General features: G+C 45.2%; 1 protein-coding gene across 11 annotated transcripts in view; it reads right to left on the bottom strand.

Moving 5' to 3' along the window:
• The window catches only part of COBL (cordon-bleu WH2 repeat protein), a 334912-nt gene that overhangs the window by 217816 nt on the left and 91723 nt on the right, over positions 1-25373 (bottom strand). For 2 of the 11 annotated variants that reach the window (XM_043540436.1, XM_043540438.1), the window contains exons 1-2: positions 22756-23015; positions 22171-22378 (exon numbers count right to left, since the gene is read on the bottom strand). The exons of 1 other annotated variant lie outside the window; for it this stretch is intronic. In XM_043540436.1, the coding sequence (XP_043396371.1) occupies positions 22171-22334 (164 nt within the window). In that variant the 5' untranslated portion in view covers positions 22335-22378; positions 22756-23015. Of the gene's footprint in view, positions 1-22170; positions 22655-22755; positions 23199-25373 lie in introns of those variants that run through there. 8 more of the 11 variants (XM_043540441.1, XM_037889938.2, XM_037889941.2 and 5 more) reach the window with 7 other exon arrangements.

Here is a 25373-nt window from a genome sequence, read left to right as displayed (position 1 = left end):
AAAATATTATTGGTTTCTGGTCATGAGGCTAACAGCACCAAGAGAAGGAAAAACCTACCCTTCTTCCTCAAACAAAGACTATGTCTTCACTGCTGAAAAAGATGTGCTTTTACAGCAAGGCAACTAAACCACATTCAGCTATCTCACAGGTAAATGCTAATGGAGGCAAGGCACTGTAGTTTTACCATGATGTAGCTACGTGAGGTCAACCACAGGTGGGGGTATAGTTCCGAGTCTGACATTGCAGTAAGAACCATCTGTGCCTTGTCTCCAATAGCATTTAACAGTGAGCCAACTAATGCATGCACATTAGCTATCTCTCTGTAAAAAATAGGCTGTCGATTAATTGCAGTTGACTCATGCAATTAACTAAAAAAAAGTAACCATGATTTAAAAAAGTTAATCGCGATTAATGACAGTTTTAATCACACATTTAAACAATAGAATGCCAACTGAAATTTATTAAACATTTTGGATGTTTTTCTACTTTTTCATATATATATATATATTGTATTCTGTGTTGTAATTGAAATCAAAGTGTATATTATTTTTATTACAAATATTTGCACTGTAAAAATGATAAACAAAATAAACAGTATTTTTCAAATCACCTCATACAAGTACTGTAGTGCAATCTTGTTGTTGTGAAAGTGCAACTTAAAAAAACTCCTTCATTTGTGTTACATACCTGCACTCAAAACCAAAACAATGTAAAACTTCAGCACCTACAAGTCCACCTAGTCCTACTTCTTGTTCAGTCAATCACAAAGACAAACAAGTTTGTTTATATTTACAGGAGATAATGTTGCCTGCTTCTTATTTACAATGTCACCAGAAAGTTAAAACAAGCATTTGCATGGCACTTGTATAGCCGGCATTGCAAGATATGCTAAACATCCATACGCCCCTTCATGCTTTGGCCACCATTCTGGAGGCCATGCTTCCATGCTGATGGTGCTCATTAAAAAATATAATGCATTAATTCAATTTGTGACTGAACTCCTTGGGGGAGAATTGTTTGTCCCCTACTCTGTTTAACCTGCATTCTGCCATATGTTTCATATCATAGCAGTTTCGGATGATGACCCAGAACATGTTGTTCATTTTAAGAACACTTTTACTGCAGATTTCACAAAATGCAAAGAAGGTACCAATATGAGATTTCTACAGCACTCGACTCAAGGTTTAAGACTCTGAAGTGCCTTCCAAAATCTGAGAGGGATGAGGTGAGGAGCATACTTTCAGACGTCTTAAAAGAGCAACACTCTGATGCAGAAACTACAGAACCCGAACTACCAAAAAAGAAAATCAACTTTCTGCTGGTGGCATCTGACTCAAATAATGAAAATGAACAGGTGTTGGTCCGCACTGTTTTGGATGGTCATCGAGCAGAACTCGTTATCAGCATGGATGCATGTCCCCTGGAATGGTGGTTGAAGCATGTAGAGACATATGAATCTTTAGCACATCTGGCACGTAAATATCTTGTGACGCTGACTACAACAGTGCCATGAGAACGCCTGTTCTCACTTTCAGGTGACACTGTAAGCAAGAAGCAGGCAGCATTACCTCCTGCAAATGTAAACAAACTAGTTTGTCTGAGCGATTGGCTGAACAAGAAGTAGAATTGAGTGGACTTGCAGACGCTAAAACTTTACATTGTTTTACTTTTGAATCCAGGTTTTTTTGTACATAGTTCTACATTTGTAAGTTCAACTTTCATGATAAAGAGATTGCACTACAGGACTTTTATTAGGTGAATTGAAAAATTGTTTTTTTTACAGTGCAAATACTTGTAATCACAAATAAATATAAAGTGAGCATTGTACTCTTTGTATTCTGTGTTGTAATTGAAATCAATAGATTTGAAAATATAGAAAACATCCGAAATATTTAAATAAATGGTATTCTACTATTGCTTAACAGTGAGATGAATCGCGATTAATTTTTTAAATTTAGGCTGACCAGATAGCAAGTGTCAAAAATCAGGATAGGAGGTGCCTACGTGAGAAAAAGACCCCAAAATGGGGAAATCTGGTCACCCTATTTTAATCGCACAATTAATCGTGATTAATTTTTTTTTAAATCGCTTGACAGCCTTAGCAAAAAAAATATCTTTTCTGTCAGTGAAGACGGCATCAGATGACATCTAGAAGCAGGGGGCCAAATTAATTTGGATGGTTAGGAGAGGTGTGCACGTGGTTTAAACCACCAGTATTAACACACAGTACATGAAAGAGGTCCTGACTCTGGTCCCATTTATGTTTGTTTGTATAATTTCTGCTCCTTCAGTCTTACACCACTGTAAATCAGGAATAACACTGTTAGGATATAGATATTCAGACCTGTCTGTAAAGGTCTATACTTTAAGAATTTAGGTATACAATAACTACAACGTTAAATGAGGAGTTATGTTCCTGAAAAATGCAACTTTAGGTGAAACTATGTTAAACTAATCCAATTTTCCCATAAGATTTAATTTAAATGCGGGGAGGTTAGCTTCCATGGAAATGTTTTGGGGGCAGACAAAAGGCATTATATACTGTACAGTACTGTACTGTGGTTGGGAAGTGCCCCTGGTTTACCCCACACAGGCACAGCTCGCTGCAGACAAGGACGCTAGGAAGTGCCTTCCCCGCAGCAGCAGCTTACTCGGAGATGAACAGGCACCGACTTTGCCAGGGGATGCTCCAGGCCCACCTCTTCCCATCCCCGCTCGACTCCAGGCCCACCTCTTCCCACCCCCACTCCACCTCCTCTCCGGAACACGCCGCATCCCCGCTCCTTCCCGCCCCCACCCAGAAAGTCCTAAGCGCTGCCAAACAGCTATTTGGCAGCACTTAGGACTTTCTGGGAGGGAGGGGGAAAAAGTGGAGACATGGTGCTTCCCCACTCCTCCCCCTCCCTCCCAGTTCTTCGCGCTTAGGACTTTCTGGGAGGCGGGGGGGGGGAGGAGCAGAGATGCAGCGCTTCCCCGCTCCTCCCCCTCTCTCCAAGAAAATCCTAAGCACCGCCAAACAGCTGTTTGGAGGTGGGGGAAGTGCTGGGAGGGAGGGGGAGGAGGCAGAGAAGAGGAACTTGTGCAATGCACAAGATATGATTGCTCTCTATGAATATATCAGAGGGATAAATACCAGAAAGGGAGAGGAATTATTTAAGCTCAGTACCAATGTGGACACAAGAACAAATGGATATAAACTGGCCACTAAGAAATTTAGACTAGAAATTAGACGAAGGTTTTTAACCATCAGAGGAGTGAAGTTTTGGAATAGCCTTCCATGGGAAGCAATGGGGGCAAAAGATCTATCTGGCTTTAAGATTAAACTCGATAAGTTTATGGAGGAGATGGTATGATGGGATAACATGGTTTTGGTAATTAAATATTCATAAATAGGCCCAATGGCCTATGATGGGCTATTAGATGGGGTGAGATCCGAGTTACCCAGGAAAGAATTTTCTGTAGTATCTGGCTGATGAATCTTGCCCATATGCTCAGGGTTTAGCTGATCGCCATATTTGGGGTCGGGAAGGAATTTTCCTCCAGGGCAGATTGGAAGAGGCCGTGGAGGTTTTTCGCCTTCCTCTGTAGCATGGGGCACGGGTCACTTGCTGGAGGATTCTCTGCTCCTTGAAGTCTTTAAGCTACAATTTGAGGACTTCAATAGCACAGGTGTGAAGTTTTTTTTTGTAGGAGTGGTGAGTGAAATTCTGTGGCCTGCGTTGTGCAGGAGGTCAGACTAGATGATCATAATGGTCCCTTCTGACCTAAATATCTATGAATGCTCCCTTGTAAAGTTGCTGCTCTTCCACAAAAATCTTACAAGCAGTGGACAGAGCAGGCAGCCAAACAACGTTATAAGGGACCACTGCACAACTTTAAACAAGCATGTTCCCTAATTGAGCAGCGATGTAACTTTGAAACAACGCTAAGCGGGAGGACGTTAAGTGAGGCATTACTGTACATTTATCATTTAGCTAATTATAGAGGTATAAAAGAAAGAATCAAAATCACTGTCTGCCTGTGTAAGGGCCTTCTCTCACTGTAACAATCTGAGGCCCTGTTCTTAAGCTAAGGCCTTTGGCTAAGCAGTGGAAGCAGCCATAAGATGGGAAGCATATGGTTACATCCTCACATTCCAAACCAGTCATATTGAAATGAGGCAGAAGTGGGCAAACTATGGCCCGCGGGCCACATCCGGCCCACTGGACCATCCTGCCCATTCCTTGAGCTCCTGGCCAGGGAGGCTAGCCCCCGTCCCTTCCCCACTGTGCCCCCTCCCCCCAGCCACACCCCCGTGCGGGCAGCTCTGAGCAGCATGGTAAGGGGGCAGCTGCAGTGAAGGGGTTGGGTAGGGAGTCCCGGGGGGGGTAGTCAGGGGACAGGGAGCAGTTGGATGGGGTGGTGGTTCTGACGTGGTTAGGGATGGGAAACAGGGGGGGTTGGAGAGGGGCCAGGGAGCAGTCAGGGGACAGGGAGAAAGTGGGGGTTGGATAGGGTGTCCTGGGAGGGGGCGGTCAAGGGACAAGGAGCAGGGGTAGTTGGATGGGTCGGGAGTTCTGAGGGGGGAAGTCAGGGGGCGGGAAGTGGGAGGGGGCAGATGAGGTGGGGGCACAGCCTTCCCTACCTGACCCTCCATACAGTTTCGCACCCCAATGTGGCCCTTGGGCCAAAAAGTTTGCCCACCCGTGAAATAAGGCACTCTGGGGCTGTTAGAAAGGTGATCGGATCTATCACTTTCAGATAAAGAGAGGAGCCTAGAAGATGTAAAAGGAAATTTAGTTTGATTCTTTCTTTTATACCTCTATAACTAGCTAAATGATTAAACATATACCTAAATTCTTAAAGTATAGGCCTTTACAGACAGGCCTGAATATCCATATCCTAACAAATATTACTGCAGTCAGTGGAATAACACCAGCATCAGACTCCTGTGTTGCAAGCAAGGCACAGTAATATGGGTGCGGATGGGGATGGGAAGGTAGCAATAGCTTGCTTATTTCCCTTAATGCTCAAAGGACAGAATAAAGTTCTATCACAAATTGCCTCAGAGCAACTGATCAAAGCCCATTTTATCATTCTATACCAACTATCAGTCAATCAGTGTGTTTTATGTGAGTCACCCTTTCATTTTCTCACAAGTGCAAGCAGATTCATACAGTCTCTGTCTCAACAGAGCCCAATAAACCACAGGAACAGACAGCACCCGAGACCGTCCTGCCTGCCCTTAGTCTCTCAGCAGTGTTACACTAGAATCGCTACTTAGTTAGAATTGCGGATCTCTTCCCTAAGAATTCCGGAGCGTCTAACCAAAACAAACCAACAAAAAATGCTGAGGCTCTTGTTGATCATATATTTAAGGATGACAAAAAAGAGCTTTGACAAAAAAGGGAGAGAGCATAGCTGAAGAAAATTACTCATTTTTAACCTTTCAATCATTCCAGCACCAGAATCTGGCCTTCTGATATTGTCTTGTCAGTTACAAGAGAAATCTACTCTATTAATTAAATAAAAATAAAGTATAATACTTTGCATGTATGCAACTCTCATCCCTGGATCTTAAAACATTTTATGAAGTCCATTTTTTAAATTTATTTTATAGATGGGGAAACTGAAGCATGACTAGTTTAAGTGGTTTTCTTAAAGTCACATGCAAATCAGTCGAAGAGCTGGAAAGAGATTTTACTTACTACATTTGGTGGAAGGATAAGGAAAGAAGCAACTTTGTCTCAACTATACAACACTTAGTCTACCAATGTATTATGTAGTTCTAATACGGTGTTTAATTTTGCTATTCCAAATATTATGAGTATGATTTATCAGATGGTCTAGAAATGCTTGAAATTGGGGGTGGGAAGGGGTTATAATTCAGATCACTAGGATTACTATCAAATTTATTCCTAAGTGCATGATGGTTGACTCCTAAGATCCAGAAATCTTTTAATTTAAGATCCCCTTTTAAGATTGTCAGCATTTAACCATAGGAAAGGCAATGTGTAGCTTTCATCTTATTTTTCTAATAAGCCTGAGTAAAGCATGCAGGACCATACAGCTATGTGATTGATTTCTAATTGCATATATCTGGGTTCAATTTGAACGCAACCTTCATATGTCAATTTTAAGTTACTAATTTTGCATTCATGCCTGTGCAGTAGGCATATTTTCTGGTTTTTAAAAACTAAAAACCATATTAAATAATTAAAATGTGTGTTGTTTGGAAAAATCCGGCTCCTCCTCTGCAGACACAGTGGGCCCTCAGGTCATAGAACCTCTCTCAAGCCCTGCACAGCACAAACCAGTTTCATGGAAGTGGCGGCAGGGGCTCCACTTCGCAGCAGGGGAGCTGGTCAGCTCCTCCACTGTGAAGCGCAGCCCCTGTTAGGAGCTCCAGCCTCTTCCCAGTGGGGGGCTGAAGTGAGCCTTAGCACCCCCCACCCCCAGGGCCCCACCTCCTGCTCCTCCTCTTCCCACTGAGTCCCCCACCCTTGGCCAGGCCAGGCGTCAGAGCCAGGCCATGAGAAGAGTGGCCCAGGGAGCCTTGGGGAAGCCCCGGACCCTCCACCTGCCCTGGATGGTGTGCCCTGGGGGTGAGGACACAGGCCCCCCTCTTCTACACAGGTTCCCGCACTCCTGCGGGACCCCCCAAATTGTTCAGGGCCCATGGGCACAGGGGCTTATGTGTTAATCCACCACTACATGAAGGCTACCTGTACCACTGAGCATGAGGAAAAAGGGGTTTAGGGTGGATGCTCTTGCATCAAGGAACATCCACCTCGATGAGGGTTATGGGCCAGAAGAGAGGTAGGAGCGATATTTGCTTCCTTCTAAGGAGCGAGAACAGAAGAACACACACACATACACACAAGCATACCAACAGAGGCACGTGTGCAGACAGAGAGCAGGAGAAAGAAAGAGAAGACGATATATGGCCAGGGGGTCAAAAATTATCCCCAGTTGGTATCCAGGTATGATATTAGGGCAATGCGTTATGGCTTTCTGCAATGCCACTGGATGACCAAGGAGCTCCCCAGCTCATCGAGCTCTAGTACCACTGATAGCAAGTAAAATCACCAGGAATTTAGGGAACAAATCAAAGTAAAAATATAGCCTGAAAAAGAGAGGGCTTCAGGGCCACTACCTTCAACTAGTAGACTGCAGAGCAATAGATGGAAAAGGATAATTAGCAAAATCCTTTCTGTGAACTAAACCTCTGGTAGCAGGGTGACCAGGTTTGATCTGTTTACAATATTTGTACAACAAATCCTGATTAGAAGTATCCATCTTAAGGATCATACTTACCTGTAGGCGTATTTGTACCTAGGTTTTTGTGATGATGGATCCTAAAGTTTGGTAGCCTTATCTAGCAGAAAGTCTTATTACATTTATCAGAACAGCACAGTGTGTTTTGGAGAAGCAAATGGCAACAGCAAGACAAGATCGGTTAGCGCTGAGAGAGCTAGGATGATGTTGAAATATGAGCTATGCTCCGAGGGACCCAGGAGTAATTTCTCTGGTACCCATAAAGGCATAGGCTGGGTATCAAGTGCCAAAAGAAGTTACTCAAAAAAAAAATTGTCCACAGTTGTACCAAGATATTTTTTCCTCAGCATTCAGAACCTCTGTCATTTCATGTAGATGTAAAGCACTCAAACAAGATGAAAAGAGAAAAGAGGACAACAGAGAGAACAAAGTAAAACAATTTCTTCTTTACATTGGACAGAAGTTAATTACTGACTTTGCAGACTAATTTCACAAAGCTGTGAGAGCCATAATGAAAAGGAAAGTATATGTCAGGTCCACAGTAAATACAGAATGTGCCATTCAGTCATAGGCGTAGTTGGGGAGGGAGGGTTGATGGGATGTTGCCCCACCCTCCCACAACTGCAAGCCATAGGCATGAAATTTGCCCCCCCCTATGCATGGCCCCATTGGCCTGACTAGAGCTGCCCCCCCAAATACAGAAGTCAAACTACACTTACGCATTCAATCCTTGCTCTATTTAGTTAGTGTTTTTGCTGCATGTGCGCAATAATCCCCCCAATCAAAAATGTAGTCAGTAAAACCAATTAAGTGCAGAAGTAAGAGCAAAAATTAAACAACTTTTGTGTGTGTGTGTTTCTCACTTCTCCCAGGAGGGTAGAGGAGGATGGGAGAGGAGAATGAGAACAAGTACTTACTGTACCCCCAAACATAACTTCAACAAACTCTCAAGAGACCGTTCAAAAACTTTTACATTTAAAACTTCACTAAAAGACAGACAGTAAAAAAAAATAATAATAATAATTTGAGATCGCTTTTAAAGACCTTTGAATAGGATTTGCCTTCGTATTTTCAGCCATGAACAGGTTGTAATGGCCTCCAGCTATGCTGAGAAGTTATATGAAGCTCATGTCATGGGCTGTGTGCAGTGGTGAGCTGGAGCCAGTTTGCACCGGTTCGCTGGAACCAGTTGTTAAATTTAGAAGCCCTTTTAGAACCGGTTGTCCCTGAGGGGACAACCGGTTCTAAAAGGGCTTCTAAATTTAACAACTAGCCAAAAGTGGTGCCTTAGGTGCCGACTCTGTGGGTGCTCCGGGGCTGGAGCACCCACGGGAAAAATTTCGTGGGTGCAGAGCACCCAATCGGCAGCTCCCTGCTCAGCTCCAGCTCACCTCACCTCCGCTCCGCCTCCTCCCCCGAACACCCGGCCCTGCTCTGCTTCTCCACCCCCCACCCTGGTTTCCTGCGAATCAGCTGTTCATGCAGGAAGCTTGGGAGGGCTGAGAAGCAGGCGGTGGCTTTGCGCTCAGGCCCAGGGTGGCGGAGGTGAGCTGGGATGGGGAGCAGTTACCCTGCGCGCCCCTCAGGTTACCTGTTGCGGTGCGGGTGGCCCTCCTCATGCCCTCCCCGCCCCAGCTCACCTCCGCCTCCCTGGGCCTGAGCAGGAAGCCGCCGCTTGCTTCTCAGCCCTCCCAGGCTTCCCGCACAAACAGCTGATTCGCGGGAAGCCGGGGGAGGGGGGGCGGGCCGGCGGAGAAGCAGAGCAGGGCGGCGCATTCAGGGGAGGAGGTGGAATGAAGGTGAGCTGGGGCCGGGCGCGGGGCTCTGCACCCACCAAATTCTCCCCGTGCGTGCTCCAGCCCCGGAGCACCCACGGAGTCAGTGCCTAAGGCGCCACTTTTGATGTGATCAGTGGGGGGAGCGGCCGCTCCCCCTCCTCCCCCCTTAGCTATGCTACCCTGCCCCTAGAAGCCAGAGGGACCTGCTGGATGCTTCCTGGGAGCCACCCCAGGTAAACACCCCTGGGACTCCCCACCTCGCCCCCCCAGCAGGTCCCTCTGGCTCTTAGGGGCGGTCAGGGTGGGTGGGCACCCACTATGGTGGCCCACGAGACCCTCCTGCCCAGTTCCGGGGGGAGGGGGGTGGATGGGGCAGGGGTTCCAGGGGACAGAGGCAGGGCACGATCCCCTCTTGGGGTGAGGAGAGAACCGGTTGTTAAGATTTTGGCAGCTCATCACTGGATGTGTGCATTGTGGGTGGTGGTGGTGGTGGTGTGTGTGGGGGGGGGGGTTGAAACAAAGGCCAATGCAGATAAGTAGTCTAAACTAGATGATCAGTCTGCATTTTTTCCCCAGTCACACCAATGCTATGACTACCGCTGGTTCCAATATTTTGAGAGTTTCATGCGTGGGAGCTCCATCCAGCTTCCCTGCTCCATTGAGGAAACCAAATTCCTGCCATTGGCCCTCCTTCCCCATGTCAGGTCACCCAAGAATTAAAAACAATCCCAGGAACTCAAAAAGTAAGGGTGACTCCAGACATGGCGAGGAAAGAGGGAATCATAGAGACCTATAGTGAAAATGGAGGTCAATGAATTATGAATGTATGTTGACAGCAAAACCTCAAAAAGAGAGTTCTGTTGTATGCCTGTTGTTGCCTGAGCATTTGTCTCAAAGACTCTGTATGCTGATTTTTCAGATGCAGTTGCATTAAGCTACATAAATAGAAAATTAATTACAGCACCAGGTACATTTATTAAAGCAATGCTTAGTGATTGGGACAGGAAACCTCACCAGCCATCAGTGAATACTGTGCAGACAAAATCCCTATGCATTGTGGAAATGTGCCCTGGTATTTACTTGTTCTTCCTAAGGCAAGATTTAACTGTGATTACTGCAAGAAAGAGTACCATACATAGCACCTACCTTTCTAATTCAGATTCACAACCATATTACAATAAGGGGTGATTTGATAACAAGTATTTACAGTATATATTAATCATAACAGACTACTGATTAACACACAACTGAAGAAATAAAAGTATGGAGAATGCAGCATTCTAATCGGATTGTTAGCAGTCCTTAGCTTACAGATAAAGGCTCACTTATTGGACTGACTGAATGTTATGATGTTGGTCACTACTGCTGAACTTTACAGGTGATTATAGTTATAAAACTGACCATGTGACAAAGTCACCTTGTAATTCAGAGGTAGGCAAACTATGGCCTGCGGGCCACATCCGGCCCGCGGGACCATCCTGCCCGGCCCCTGAGCTCCGGCCCAGGAGGCTAACCCGGCCCCTCCCCCACTGTCCTCCCTCCCCCACAGCCTGAGCGCACAGCACCGCCAGCGTTCTGGCCTGTCGCTCTTGCCGGGCAGCTCGGTGGCTTGGCTGACTCTGGCATGGTAAGGGGGCGGGGGGTCCCGGGGTGGCAGTCAGGGATCGGGGGGGGGGGTGGGTTGGGGTTTGGATAGGGCATGGGAGTCCCGGGGGCCCAGAAGGGGGGAAGTCAGGGGACAAGGAGCAGGGGGAGTTGGAGGTTCTGAGGGGGGCAGTCAGGGGCAGGAAGTGGGAGGGGGCAGGGCCAGGCTGTTTGGGGAGGCACAGCCTTTCCTACCTGGCCCTCCATATATAGTTTTGCAACCCCAACGTGGCCCTCGGGCCAAAAAGTTTGCCCACCCCGTTCTAATTCAACATCTGTGCCCCCTGTGTGACTTTGAGTCTTATCTATTTACTGAGGAAAAACAAGTTCCTACTCTGATTAGCATAACAGAGCTACTACAACTTAGAAAGACCAGGCTAGATTCTCTTCAACCTCATACATCATTAGTAAAATTATCATCTCAAGCCTGATTGTTGAATATTTGCTATGGCTGGTGATGCAACAGTTTGACGTTCTGATCCCAGATTGAACAAACAAGGCTGGCAGTTAGAAAATGTTTATTTTTTTTTTTACATGTAAACAGAACAGTGTTAGTCTGGAAGTTATTGAGAGAAAGAGAATAAATAGGGAACTGTCACGGAGTGATTTTTTTGCAGTCATTTTCAGACTGCAAGTACTATGGTTCAAAAGTACACACAGAAAACCAAAGCACATTAAAGAGTGGAATAATGCAACATTAATCCATTGAAAAGACAACCTTATTTCTGGTGCACAAGTACTAAATGTGGGTATCAGATACTGTGGGTCAGAGATATCTCAGCACTCCCCCGACACGCAATCTTTCTGACTCATTTTTTGGCATGTGCTAAATATCTGGCTAAATTCTGCCACCGTAATGCTGAAACTATGACAACAATATACTATTCACAGGATCACTTACTTAGTGATAAGCAGTCTGGCTCACTGGTCACCTACCTCACATCTCTGGAAACATACTTTACATTAAGAAAGTTAATGTTATTCATTGAAAGATCAATGAAACTATTCATGTTATTTACTGTAGGAGCATGCATACTGTAAGACAGGAGAGGACATTTGATAGTAGCTTGAATTTCCATTATCTGGAGATCAGACTATTTTGAAGAGGGCTTAAAATCCTGAAATTGTCTAGAAATGTGGATTTTAAATCTCTTTGTAATTCTAATCTGCCAGCTGGCTTCACCCACCAAGATAGAAAATAATCTTTTGGAGCCTTCTGGATGTCCCAGCACAGGGGGTTAAAATGTAAAAGCTGTCCATTTTCAGAGAGATCTAAATGGCAGACCAATGGAGAAAACTGCACCACAGCATGGCATCAGATATGTCAAAAAATAAGTTTGCTGGAATCAACGAGAGTGTTAAAAATCTAGCTCAGTGGAAGCTTTGCTAGGGCACTGAACTGGGAGTCAGGAAATCTGGATTCCCCTCCTATCTTAGACACAGACATCCTGCGCAACTTTGGGCAAATCATTTAATCTGTTCCATTTCCCATCTGTAGATGGGGTTATCACTTCCCTGCCTCACAGAGGTGCTCTGTGGAGGCAATCATTAATTTTTAAGAGGTGCTCTGGCACTGTGATGATAGGAACCTTTTAAATAGCTAGATAAAGACCTTCCCAAAATGCCAGAAATGTTGGCAAGATTGTGTACAAGCATTCAGATTACATGCAACTCATGTGAGGGCAATAACTCTGGCCATAATTACTAATACACTGCGATCTTTGCCATTCCATGCCACAAGAAGCACCACACATCTCTGTTAAGAAATGGAAAGCCATTAAGGGATGAGTCTGGGGATGCATTTGCCCACCAGCACCTCTCGTGGCTGTGGCTGGTGTCACAGCACATCTGCATCAGTTTCCCCACCTCTCCACCTACAGCTGTTTGACCCTATGCCGGGTGGCTGTCCTCTTATGACTCCATCCCAGTGCTTAATTTGTGCCAGGGCTTCACAGGGTTGAGCCCCAGCACCTGTAGACTTGGCTGTTCATAGCCCCAGCACCTCTGGGCTTGCTGCATCTGTTATGAATGTTTAAAAAAGAAAAAAAAAAAAAAAGAAATTGCTTGAGTCCCGGCACCCTTTTCATTAAAAATTAAACTGCTGCAGCCCTCTGGCTGGATTGTTGATAGTCTCTAACCTTTCATGACAATAAAGAGTCTGACAGACTAGAAGTCCAATGACTCCAGCAATTGTCACTTAGAATAGCCTCCACAAAGTCCTGCCCCTTTTGCTCTGAGGGGTTTTCATAATTTTTAGATTCCAAGGCCAGAAGGGACCACTGTGATCATCAAGTCTGACCTCCTGTATAACACAAGCCATAGAATTTTCCCCAACATTATTTCTTTTGAAGTAGATCATATCTTTTAACAAGATATCCAATCTTGATTTTAAAATTGCCATGGATAGGGAACCCATAACAAACCTTGGTAAAAACTGTTGTGAACAGTTAATTACACTCACTGCTAAAAATGTACACCTAATTTCCAGTCTGAATTTGTCTAGCTTCAGCTTCCAGCCACTGTGTTATACCTCTCTCTACTAAGTCAAAGAGCCCTTTATTAAATATTTGTTCCCCATTGCAATAGGGTGGCTTGCCCCTTTAGGGGTAGGACTAACCAGTGCTGATTACTAAAGATTCAGATCAGATAATTCCCTACGAAGAGCAGCAGATGTCTGTAGGGAAGAGGGAAGTTCAGAAAATGTCAGGACATAAGAAAGGCTTCTGCAAGGAAGACCTTGATACCAGGCTGTTTGGAAGCCAAAGCCAGAACCCCAAGGCTTCAGCCAGGTAGGTGCTGGGAGTGACCTGATAGGAGGATAAAAACCTTGGACTCTGTTTTGGGACTTTGAGGTTTATTTTTGAGTTTATTCACATAAATAAAGCTCCGACCCCCAAGAAGGGATGGTGAGTGGACAAGAAAAGCCTGCGTGAAGTTGGTTTAAGGAGCCCTTTGAGGGAAAAATTGTTAGCATGAAACCCCTTGCCATGAAGGGTTACAAGGGAGACAGCTGACTCTATTACACCCATCTAGGAACTGCTAGACTGTGTTCATGTCACTCCTTAACCTTCTCTTTGATAAATTAAATAGATTGAGCTCCTTGAGCCTATCACCATCAGACAGGTTTTCTAATCCTTTAATCATTCTCATGGCTCCTCTCTGAACCCTCTCCAATCTATCAACATCCTTGTTGAACTGTTGACACCAGAACTGGACACAGTGTTCCAGAAGCAGTCACAACAGAGCCAGATACAAAGGCAAAAATAACCTCTCAACTCTTTCTTGTGATTCCAAGGATCATATTAGTCCTTTTTACTGCCCCCTTTGCTGGTGATGGCAGGGAAACCCAGGCTCACCCGCTCCTCTGACTACCAGCCCAGGGAGCCTACTTTAGTATCTGCGACCAGTTGCTCACAATCTCTTGCTGCTTCTTACCTTGCCTCTCTTGTAGGCCTTCTCCAGACTCACGTACGGTGGTTCTCCCTCTCTGGAAGTCCAAACTCTGGAGTGACTTCCAGCCAGTCTGAGCAGCTGAAGGAATCTTCTCTCTGTAGATCCTCAGTTTCTCTAGCAGCCACCTATCTCTTCTGATCTGCAGACTTCTTATCCCTCAGGTGTTTCTGGCCCAGTAAATAGTCACAGCTGGAGAGATAGCTAGCCTGCTTGTAACCCCTAAGTGCCCGTGGTAGTCTGGGCCCATACTCCCCATGACTGGATGTCAAGGAGTTGCTAGCCCCAAATCTGAATTTGCTGTCTTTCTAGTACAGTAACGTAATGGATTCCTGCTTCAAAATATGTATTTTCATTATGTCCCATGATGCATGCTATGTCAATTCATACCTCATAGACTATTTTAAATTACAAGTATTTTAAAATGTTATTTCCAGGCTGTTGGACTATCCCATTGGTGCTGCTTGCCTGGGTGGGGAAAAAAGTAAACCAGATCAAAGCAGAATGCCAGTGTAACTAATCCCTGTGCAATCAAATGCTTTCCTAAAACCAACTGAACTGAAGCAGCTCTGAAGATACAGGAACAAAAGCCAGGAGAAACCAAACAGAAACTACATGGAAAGGATATGGAGGACAAACAAGGATGTAGACCACCCTAGGAGATGGAAGGGTAGGGTTAACTGGGACTAACAGGATCCCAGGAGGCACAGCAGAATGAGAGGAAAGGGAATGCAAAATATACAAGGGGGAAAGAGGATGATGAGGGGGAGAGAAAGAGAAAGATAGTGAAAGAATAAGGGAGAATGGAATGAGAGCATGAAAAATCAGAAATGGAGGCTTTGGAAAATGGTTGAGAGAATAAGGAAGTTCTACTACATTTTTCTGACAATTCTGTTGTATAACCAACTTATTTTTAAATAAGTATACAATAAATAGCTTATTTTTACAATGGTCTTTAACAATGTTGATGCATCAGCCATAATGAACTGAAAAATATTTTCATTTTATGTCAGTATTCATACAAAATGTAAACTGTAATGGGATTATTTTTGTTGCAAGCAATGGGCTTGATTCTCTTCCCACAGTCTTATGTTGATGTAACTCGGTCAACATCAATGGAATTACCTCTGATCTAGACCCTTGAATCAAGCCTTATGTCTGCAATGATGCTAGGACATATTTTATGGGGAAATTTCAGCTCTAAAATACATATCATAGAATGTCAGGGTTGGAAGGGAAGAGGTCATTTAGTCCAACCCCCTGCTCAAAGCAGGGCCAATCCTGCATTTTTTGCCCCAGATCCCTAAATGGCCTCCTCAAGGATTGAACTCACAACCCTGGGTTTAGCAGGCCAATGCTCAAACCACTGAGCTATCCCTCCCCCATATATACACAACTACCACTGAATTCTATGGGAGTTGTGTGTACATGAGGGTGGAATTTGGCTCCATGTGGTTATTACTATTTATAATATGAGGGATGATGCCCAGAGTAGGCATGTTTGCGGAGACAGGGAATGTTTAAAAGATTTACTGTAATATTTGTTTGCAGTTCTAATCACACTCTGTCCTCATCATCCTTGCACATCAATTATTCTACACATTAGACAAGAGTCTTATATAAGTATAACGAAGGTGCTGTTAGGTAGAGTGTCAAGCTTTCCAGTTGTTGCTAGTTTTTGATTTAAAGATAAAAACACTTCAGGGTTTTCATATCTCTCATATCTTTTGAGGCCTGAATATTATGATTCAATAAAGTGTCCAAGTGGAGGCAAAGAAATAGTGCAGAGTAATGTTCTATATACAGAAGGTCTTCTCGGCCCTTTAAAATGCATGGCTTAGGGAGTTAAATGGTAAAGATCGATAAATACATAGTAAAATATTTTTTTAAAAAGTTAGCTGTGCAATTCCATGATGTATGTAATTTAACATTAACTACACAGACAAGGAGCCTAAGTAGAATTATACTGAAAATCAAAACAAGACTTAAAAACCTGGCCTATTCTTTACTCAGAGGCTTGTTTTCCTGAGGACTGAATGTAACTGCTAGTAATGATATATGATTTTTTATCTGTCTAGGTACTCATAGGGTCCCTTCACTGTAGTGTTTAAGTACCTCCCAAATGTATATATGTATTTACCTTCACAATGCCCCTGTGAGGTAGGGAAATATTACCCTGTTTTACACAGGGGGAACTGAGGCAGAGACCTTAAGGCCCTGATTCAAGAAGGCACTTAAGTGCCCTGCTGAATAAGGATATTTTCTGAATTAGAGCCAAAGGGTCTTGTACAAGGTCACACAGGAAGTCCGCAGGGGCTTGACCTGGCAAGACGCTGAACATCTGCAACTCCCAATGGCTACAGTCAGAAGTGAGGATGCTCAGCACCTTGCAAAACTGAGCCCATGACAAGTAGGAATTGAGCCCAGATCTCATGAGCCCTCAGTTCAGTGCTTTAACTATATGACTATCCTTTCACCTAGGACTCAGTGCTGAATTCCTTGAGCACCCAGAACTCCCCCTGAAATGCAAGAGCAGAGACATGCCCCTACTCCCATTGAAACCAGTAGGAAGAGCAGCAGGCCCTATGCTGCTAGTGAACAATGTTTTAAACTGGTGTATTTCTTGATTATAACAAGTGCTATGAACTAAGTTCTACTCCTTGTTGTTTATCTCCATCTCCCATTTACATCAATGAGAACTGAATCTGTACAACCAATGGCAGAATTTAGCCCACAATGCAGAGTTTAAGTTATGTTTGCTTGTATTTGTTATTACATTATCTAAGAAGATAACACAGTCAGAGAGATTCTCTTCCTTTCAAATGCACATGTTCAAGGTGAGGTGCAACTAAAACTTTTTTTAGGACTTGGTCCTACATAGGGACCATGGACAAATTAAGTCCCACCAAGATCCTCCCATCAGGGCTTCAGTGGGACATAAGTAAAGCATATGCTTTGTGCAGGCCCACTGCAAAGAAGTGAATTTCACCCATGTTGGCACTACTACATAGTTTAAAAATCAAGCTTCCTCATCTGAAAATGTATACTTTAATATGGCATTACTAATTGTTATATAGAACATCCATCCAGTAACTGGTAATTATAATATTTCATAGATCATAAATTCTAAAAATATTATCCAAAACTGACAAATACTTGGTGTTGGGGGGAGGGGGGACTGCAAGACTCTAGTCAGATTGTTGTTTATTTCACTTTTAAAAACAACAAAACTATCACACTCCTAAGTGGGTAACTCTCCCAGAAACTGTGTCATATATTACTTATAGTTAGGGCCCTCCCAAATTCAGTCGATTTTGGTCAATTTCATGGTCATAGGATTTTAAAAATCATAAATGTCATGATTTCAGCTATTTAAATATGAAATTTTAGGGTGTTGTAACTGTAGGGGTCCTGACCCAAAAAGGAGTTGTGGTGGGCTGCAAGGTTATTGTAGGGTGTTGCAGAACTGCTATCCATAATTCTGCGCTGCTGCTGGTGGCGGCACTACCTTCAGAGCTGGGCAGCCAGAGAGCGGCAGCTGCTGGCCGTGAGCCCAGCTCTGAAGGCAGAGCCACTGCCAGCAGCAGCGCAGAAGGATGGCATGGTATAGTATTGCCACCCTTACTTCTGTGCTGCTACCTGCAAAGCTGGACCCTCATTCAGCAGCCACCACTCTCTGGCCGCCCAGCACTGAAGGCAGCAGTACAGAAGGGTGGCATGGTGTGGTATTGCTACCCTTACTTCTGTGCTGATGCCTTTAGAGCTGGGCACCCAGCCAACAGCCACCGCCCTCCGGCCACCCAGCTCTGAAGGCAGTGCAGAAGAAAAGGTGGCAATACCACGACCACCCCTAAAATAACCTTGCGCCTTCCTCCCCCCCCCCCCCCCTCCAACACCTTTACAGTCAGGATCCCCAGTTTGAGACACACTGGTCTCTCCAATTAAATCTGTATACTATAGGGTAAAAGCTCACAAAAGACCAGATTTCACAGGGGGAGAGACCAGATTTCACTGTCCTTGATGTGTTTTTCATGGCTGTTAATTTGGTGGGGCCTTACTTATAGTAAATTTATCTGGAGGAAATACATAGTAAAACTGTTCTACTGTGGACCACATGATGCATTCATTTTGCTCACCTGTTTAACCAAAGAAGTTAGTAATAGTGCTATTAATGATTAACCAGAGACAAAAGACAGTTTACTTTGCAATTTTTAACAAAATTTAAGCAAAGGTCATTTTAACCTCTTGCTCTCATTTAACTAGGTCAATTACTAGTGAAATCAGAAACATGTCTAATGGGATTTTTTTTCCTCATACAGGCAGCTTATTTGTTTTACAGTCCTTTCATGAGAAAAACAGGTCCTTCCACAGACCCATATATATTTTCCATATTCACCTGAAAGTCTCAAATGCTAATTTATTTTCTTGATACGGGCAAGCCAACAAAAGCTATTTAAACAAGCCTCTTCCCATATTTCATTGGTACCTCCTATTTTCTCATTTAATGGTAAGGAAAAATGTAGTAAAGAACCGAATTAGATATTCATCAGTATCAGATACTAAAGTCAGAAATTCAATAGCATACTAATCTACATCTTCAGTGGATGGCATGCATACATCAGCATTAGGTCGTGTAAAAATCCAAATCAAGTTGATGGTATACAACTGCTGAGCTGAAATCTGATGAAATAGATTATCTGGCCTCACTGAAGTTTATGGGACTTTTGTCACCAACTTCATCAGGAGAAGGATGAGACCTAGATTCTTTACAATAACACATTCTAAGCACATCTCACCTTTGAAACAAATTCTACTGTCACATTAGTGTAAATCTGGAATAATTCCACTGAAGGTTATGAAGATACACTCATGTACATGAGATCAGAATCTGGTCCATCGACTCCAGTGGGGTTACTCCAGTTTTACTGTACTCAGCGAAAACTGGATGGAGAACTTGGGGTTTATTTAGAAGTATCCATAATAATTCAATATATCTGCAGGCATTCTATCAGTTGCAATCTTGGAGATAGGCACATAATGCCCTCCCAAAACGAAGTTGTGAAATGGCTTAAAGTATCCATTACAGAGACAAGGTGGGTGAGGTAATATCTTTTATTGCACCAACTTCTGTTGGTGAGAGAGAGACAAACTTACAGAGCAATCCAGGTGTAGACTTTTCATCATAGTCACAATTCAGACACAAACCTATTCTTCAAAACATATATTCAAATTCACACCGTAGTTCCCATTCCTCAGCACTTTTTAAACTAATTTATGTTAACGCCTCAAATCCTTAAAAATACAGGAGAGAGATGTCAGATTTACTATTTTCTTAAAATAAATTATAATCTTAAGAGATCCTATTCAGATACAGTCAGATACTCAAAGAAGTTTTCTTTTTAACAGTAACCATCTTTAACATGAATTGAACCTCAAATCAGCAACTACCACCAAGCTGACATTTCATCCTACAGGCCAAAGAAATACTGTACCTATATTGTTTTTATTAATACAGCACTAAGGAATACCTTTGGAGGCATTTTTCCTGCATCCACCACTCCTTGCACAGATCTAAAAACCCAGTCATAACACTACAAGGACTAGCAAATGCAAACAAGTGGACAAGTTAGGAAAGTGAAATGTTATATTAACAAAAGCACTGTTACACTTCAATCCTCTGCTTTATTCCAACTAAAACGGAGAGAAATCAGACACTTGTTTTCTTAGTTTAATTTAAGGTATAAATACCAGAGTTACTGATTTTGCATTTCAATATTATTTATGCTGAACTATAATAAAATGGCAAACTTTTGAAAGAATCACATTCTTTCCCAAGTCTTGGAAAATGGTGTGAAGTAGAGCAATCTAGTACGATTAGAGAAAAGAGAGTGACTTTTAAATGCTTGGTAAGTTTTTACTCCAATAAATGATGACCCACACCTTCATGATATTGGTTTTATTAGTTAGCAACTGGACTACCAGTCACCACTTTGACATCCAGCATTAATTTATCCTTTAAGGTTCCCCATCTATATTATATGGGTTATTCTGGGGTGGTTACTTAGGGACAAAGTTTTTTCCCCCCCACAAAAAAGAGCCACTTGAAAGCCTGGGGACTGCAGCAGCAGTGGGTTGCAGCAGCAGGGAAGAGCATTACTGTCCCAGGAGCCTCCTAATGCTAGCCTAGAATGGAAGCTGAAATGCGGTAAGCCATTTTCCCACAACAGCTAGAGTCATGACACCCTCCTTCTCTGCTCTAATTCCAGAACACCAGCACTTTCTCCTCGTCACCTGTGATTCTAGAACCTCATCACATTATCCCAGTCTGTTCTGATTCTAGAATGTCAACACTTTCTTCCCCTGGCAACTACATTACAATTCCAGAACTCCAGCACCTCCTGCACTGTGATTCCAGAATGACATGTTCCCTCCCAGCTCTTCTGCCTGCAGTTATCTTCCCCATTGCAGTGACATACAGGGACAGGGCGGAGGAAAAGGAGGTAACAGGAACAAGGCAAAACATAACTACACGTGCTGTGTTTGTGCCTGTGGGCCCACCCTAGGGAACACTGGACACAGTTATTAAAACTGTAAATATTTTGCTAGGAATGTGCTGCGGCTCAGTGCTGTTAACCCTCCTGCAACTGAGGGGGTATATACATGTCCTAGTGAATTTTAAGCTACTTGAAATTCCTCAACAATCATTCTCCTTCTCCATATGGTGCCTCCTGTCCCTCCTCTGTTCCTACACTTTTCCCTCTTCTAGCCTTACATCATTCCCATAGTTCCTTCCCTTCTTTTTCCCTTTTGCAGAACTTTTTCCATCCCTTCCAGGCTGACTTCCTGATTTATCCCATCAAAGTCCAGAGCAGTTTCCCCTTCTTCCCCCCCCCCCCCCCCTTTGTGACTCTGTCCTTGGGGTTGCCTTCCTTCTCTCCCCATTAGTGCCAGTCCCTCAGGGATTGGCCTCTGACCCTCGGGGCTCCTCTCCTGGCCGCAGCTTGGCACCTTCCCTTGCTCCACTCTCCACCCCTTTCCCTGCCAGCTACGCTTTATTCTCCTACCCCTCTCCTTCTGAGCAGCAAGCACCATCTCCTCCCCCTGCTGTGAACAGCTGAGGGGGCGGGCTGGAGGGGGCTGCTGGAGGTGGGGGATGGGGGGCAGTCTTGGCCAGATCAGGACTGTTGACACATATGAGCCTGGGCTCCCTAGCTCAGATCAATCCAGTTACCTGGGAAACCTCCCCAGCAGCAGTAGAGAAACCACACACCCAGAGCAACTAAAGATCCGCTTCCCCTGGCTGCTGCCATCCCCAGAGCAACGTTCCCTCTAATTTTTGACAGGCCATGTGCGCAAAAAAATTATTCTGTGCAAATTTTTGAAACAGAGTTCAAATTTGTGTGCCATGAGGCAAATGCGCCCAAGCAAGTAAAATGCTTATCCATTTAAAAAGTTTTAATTTGCAATTTGTGATAATAATAGTTTTGCACCATGTTATTTTATAAGTGTCATTTTAAATACTTAGAAAAAGGAAATTTAACCTTCTTTCCCTTTCGCGCCCTCCCCCCCGCCAGCAAGTAGAATCTGGCTGTGTTGATAGATGGCGGGCGAACAATGTCACAAGTCGCCCGTAAATGATATTTCGGCCTGGCTCGAATGCAGTATTTCATTTTTTGTGCGCACGGTGTTTCGCCGTGTGCGCAGGGTTTAGGATCTGTGTGCGCGCGCACACGTGCGCAGCTTAGAGGGCACTGTGCCCCAGAGGGCTGCGGGAATACTGCAAACAGAGGAAGAGGGTCACCCTTGGTTTGTAGGAGGAGAGGGAGCTAGGGTGAGGTAAATGATTATTATGAGAATAGCACCCAGGGTCCCCAGGCTAGGGGGGGCCCCGTTGTGCTGGGCGCTGTACAATTGCATTGTAGGAAACCTTCCTGGAGCCTACCAAAATAAATCAACACACTCCCCACCCCAGGCTAGTCATTGAAGCCACAACCCCCCCCCCCCCCAACTCTGCCCAGTGTGTGGCAGGAGGTCTCTTACCCGCTGGGAGGTTTATTGGCCCCGGGCTGCGCGAGAGTCTCCATGGATGGCTCACTCCTTTCCACTGAATTAAAGGCTTGATACAATTCCAGTTTGGGAGGGGGAGGCGGCGGGGGAAGGGCGAAAATGATGAGCGGATGCCTTTCTTCTCCTCCTCCTTTCATTCACACTTTCCTCCCTTCTGGCCGAGCCATCCTCCCCTGGCTGTCTGGGAGAGGAGAGAGTAAAGTTACTGTTCCCTGCCTGGCACCCGCTGAGCAAATAAGGCAGCTGGCAGGAACGACTCCTCTCCGCCAGGCACCACGCCCGAGCGAGGGGGCACAGGCAAGGAGGGGGAAGGAAACGCAGCAGCGCCCGGCGGCCCCCCGCACCGACCGCGGCCAGCCCAGCCCGCCCGCAGCCTTCAAGGTGGCGAGCGCCCCGCAGGCTGCAGGGCGGGGGAGGCACCCGGGAGGCGATGATCCACCTGGGGCAGCGCGTGCCCCGCGCGCGCCTGCCCCCGCCGCACATAGGAATGACCCGCGGCGAAACCGTCCCCCCCCCCCCGTTACTCCGCTGGGCAGCGCCAGGCTCCGATCCACTCACCCGAAGGCTGGGAGGGCCGAGCCTGGTGGCGGCTCCGCGCTGTCACACGGGCATGGCCGCTGCCTTGCAGGGGGGGGAGCCCCTCGCCGGGCGAAAGGCACCCGGTTGGGAGCGCGGCTCCTGCTCCTCGATCCCAGCCGGTGCTGAAGTTTAGGCGAGGGGAGGCGGAGGCGCGCTGCGAACCCGTTTCCATGTGACTGCTCGGGACAAATACAAACACAGCGACGGCGCCTTTTCTGGGGCAGGGAGAGTGACACTGGCGTGCACGCAGCTCCGCTCGCCCAGCCCGCCCGCCCCATAAATCATCCTCAAAGGGCAACGCCACTCCAACTCCTCTTACACAACCCAGCCCCGCGCCAGGACAGCAGCCCGCGGAGGGAGGAGAGGGCAGCGCAAAGCGCCTGGTAGAACGAGCCACAGCAGCGTATTCCCGATCCGATTACAGCTCAGACCGCAGGCACCTGTCAGTCTCAAGGGGAAGCACCTGTGGCCAGCAGCCTGGGCTTTCAAGGGGGTTGACCCAAGACTGTGGCATTTACTCCCTAAAAAGAGCCATGAACCTCATTGCATGTATTGGTCCCAATGCAAAACTCCCTTCTTCGTCTCCCATATGGCAATGGAAAGCATAGGGGGTGGAGGAAGGGTATTTATTTTTTACTGAAAATGAACAAACAAAAACATCCTTCTATAAATGGGCCCTATGGTGGTGGGAATGGAATTTGCAGCCCTAATTGAAGGTAGAGGGGACTATAGATAGATTAGATTAGATTAGATAGAGAGCCTTTAAGGTGTCAGCTCTCCTGAAGAAAATATATCCAAGGTATAACACAGAACTCTCCTGGAATAGTTTAGTCAAGTAGCGTAGTCAGGACAGATTATAGTGGAGCCCCAGGACTCCTATGGTTAAAAGATTAGGACCAACTTTCAGTTTACAGCTCAAATCTTTTACGTGTTTTAAATCCTCACAGATAGCTTGCTTTGAAACTTGGTGTGCCTCAAGGGGGTGCTGGGTAGGGTTAGTGATCCAGATTTGACCACGAGATTCCTGAGATCGCCATGATCACAAGTCATGCTACAGCTGTGGACTTTCCAGCACTGTAGGACAGTTTTGGAACTGTTTAGAATGATTCTGTCCCTTCCAGATTGCAAGGATGAACTAGGTTTTCATTGGGTTACCAAACACAGTATTTTCTGCAGCGTAGATGACACCTTAAGGTGGTATTCATTTAAAAATAGTTCCCCTCATTCAAATTGTCCCAGACTAACAGCCTAGGCAAGCAACAGTTGTGCTTGCCTCTGCTATGAGACCAACATAAGAGCCTGGGGTTTGTTGCCGCTGTGTGTGCGTCGCTGTTGCTCCTATGCTTTTGGGTGTTATTGGACCCTCAGATATGAGTTTATCTGCACCACTCCCTTCCACCCACTCCATTTGCTTCCTTCAATCACTGGGGATGGTAGGAAAAGGGGCTGGGGAGGATTGATGGGCAGCTCAGCCAGCCACGTTGGGCAGGGACCAGAGAACAGGAACATGCAGGTTCACTAGCTTTAAAGCAAGAAATTTAACCAAGTGAATCTGACAAGTGGGGACAAGGGAAATGAAGCTCACCCTGGCCCTGCTTTTTCACTCAGCAGCACCTCTGACAGCTCCAGGGGCACCTCTTTCTGGAGCTCCCCCCGCCCCCTGGAGAAGCCACTAGAGTTTTCTCCATATTGAGCTCTCACACTCTGATAGGTAGGCATGTGTGTATCTGGCTCCGGTTAGCATCCAGCATGGAATTATTCACCAGACACTGCTCTAGCACAAAATGGGGGAGTTCCCCGCCGCACTGAGTGAGACCTGGCAGATCCTAGTCAGCAGCAACACAGAAAAGATGTCATTGCTGTTTGCAAGAAAGCTACCATCCTTTCCCCAGGCATAAGATAAACTCTGGCAAACATTTCAGACATGGATTTATTTGCTGGTGACAGCCAACGTAGAGGTGTGCACCTTTGTGTGCACCTCCCCTGTTCTGTGCTACCAGTGCCTTTGACTGAATTTCACTGCACTGTACTGTACTTCATTAGTACCAAGGATTTGGGGAGGCGTTCACAATCTTCACCTACAATGTAAATAAAATGAAATTCAAATAAAATTCAAATAACTTAATCTAGTATAATGTACCTGTATAATCATCCATGATTTCATCTCCAGTTCACTCCTCTTAACTCCTAACGTTCCAGACTCCAGAAGGTAAAGAATGCAGCTCTCTCTCTCTCTCTCTCTCTCTCTCACACACACACACACCCCTCCACCATTCACAATCCACCTTACTGGCTCCCGCGTTCATTTCATGATCCTGTTCAAAATTATTTTCTTTTGTCCCAATTCTGCTTAGAGTTACACAAGTGCAACTTCTGTTCCAATTCATGGGATTTGCATCTGTGTAAGTGAGAGTAGAATTTACCACCCCACACACATTTTTAAAACTCTCCATGGTTTGTAGTAGTCTGCTCCACACATCTTGTCTCTGTCTCTCTCTACTCTACCTGCTTGTCTAGCACCTGCCTTCTCTGTCCCCTCGCATAATCAGCCCACTGCTATGAGAGAGCCTCTCTCCTGTAGCTTCTGTTCCATGAAG

The sequence above is a fragment of the Chelonia mydas genome, chromosome 2 (assembly GCF_015237465.2).
Source record: "Chelonia mydas isolate rCheMyd1 chromosome 2, rCheMyd1.pri.v2, whole genome shotgun sequence".
NCBI classification, from domain to species: domain Eukaryota; kingdom Metazoa; phylum Chordata; order Testudines; family Cheloniidae; genus Chelonia; species Chelonia mydas.
Note: the sequence above shows the minus strand (reverse complement) of the source record. Positions and strands in the feature narration are given on the sequence as shown.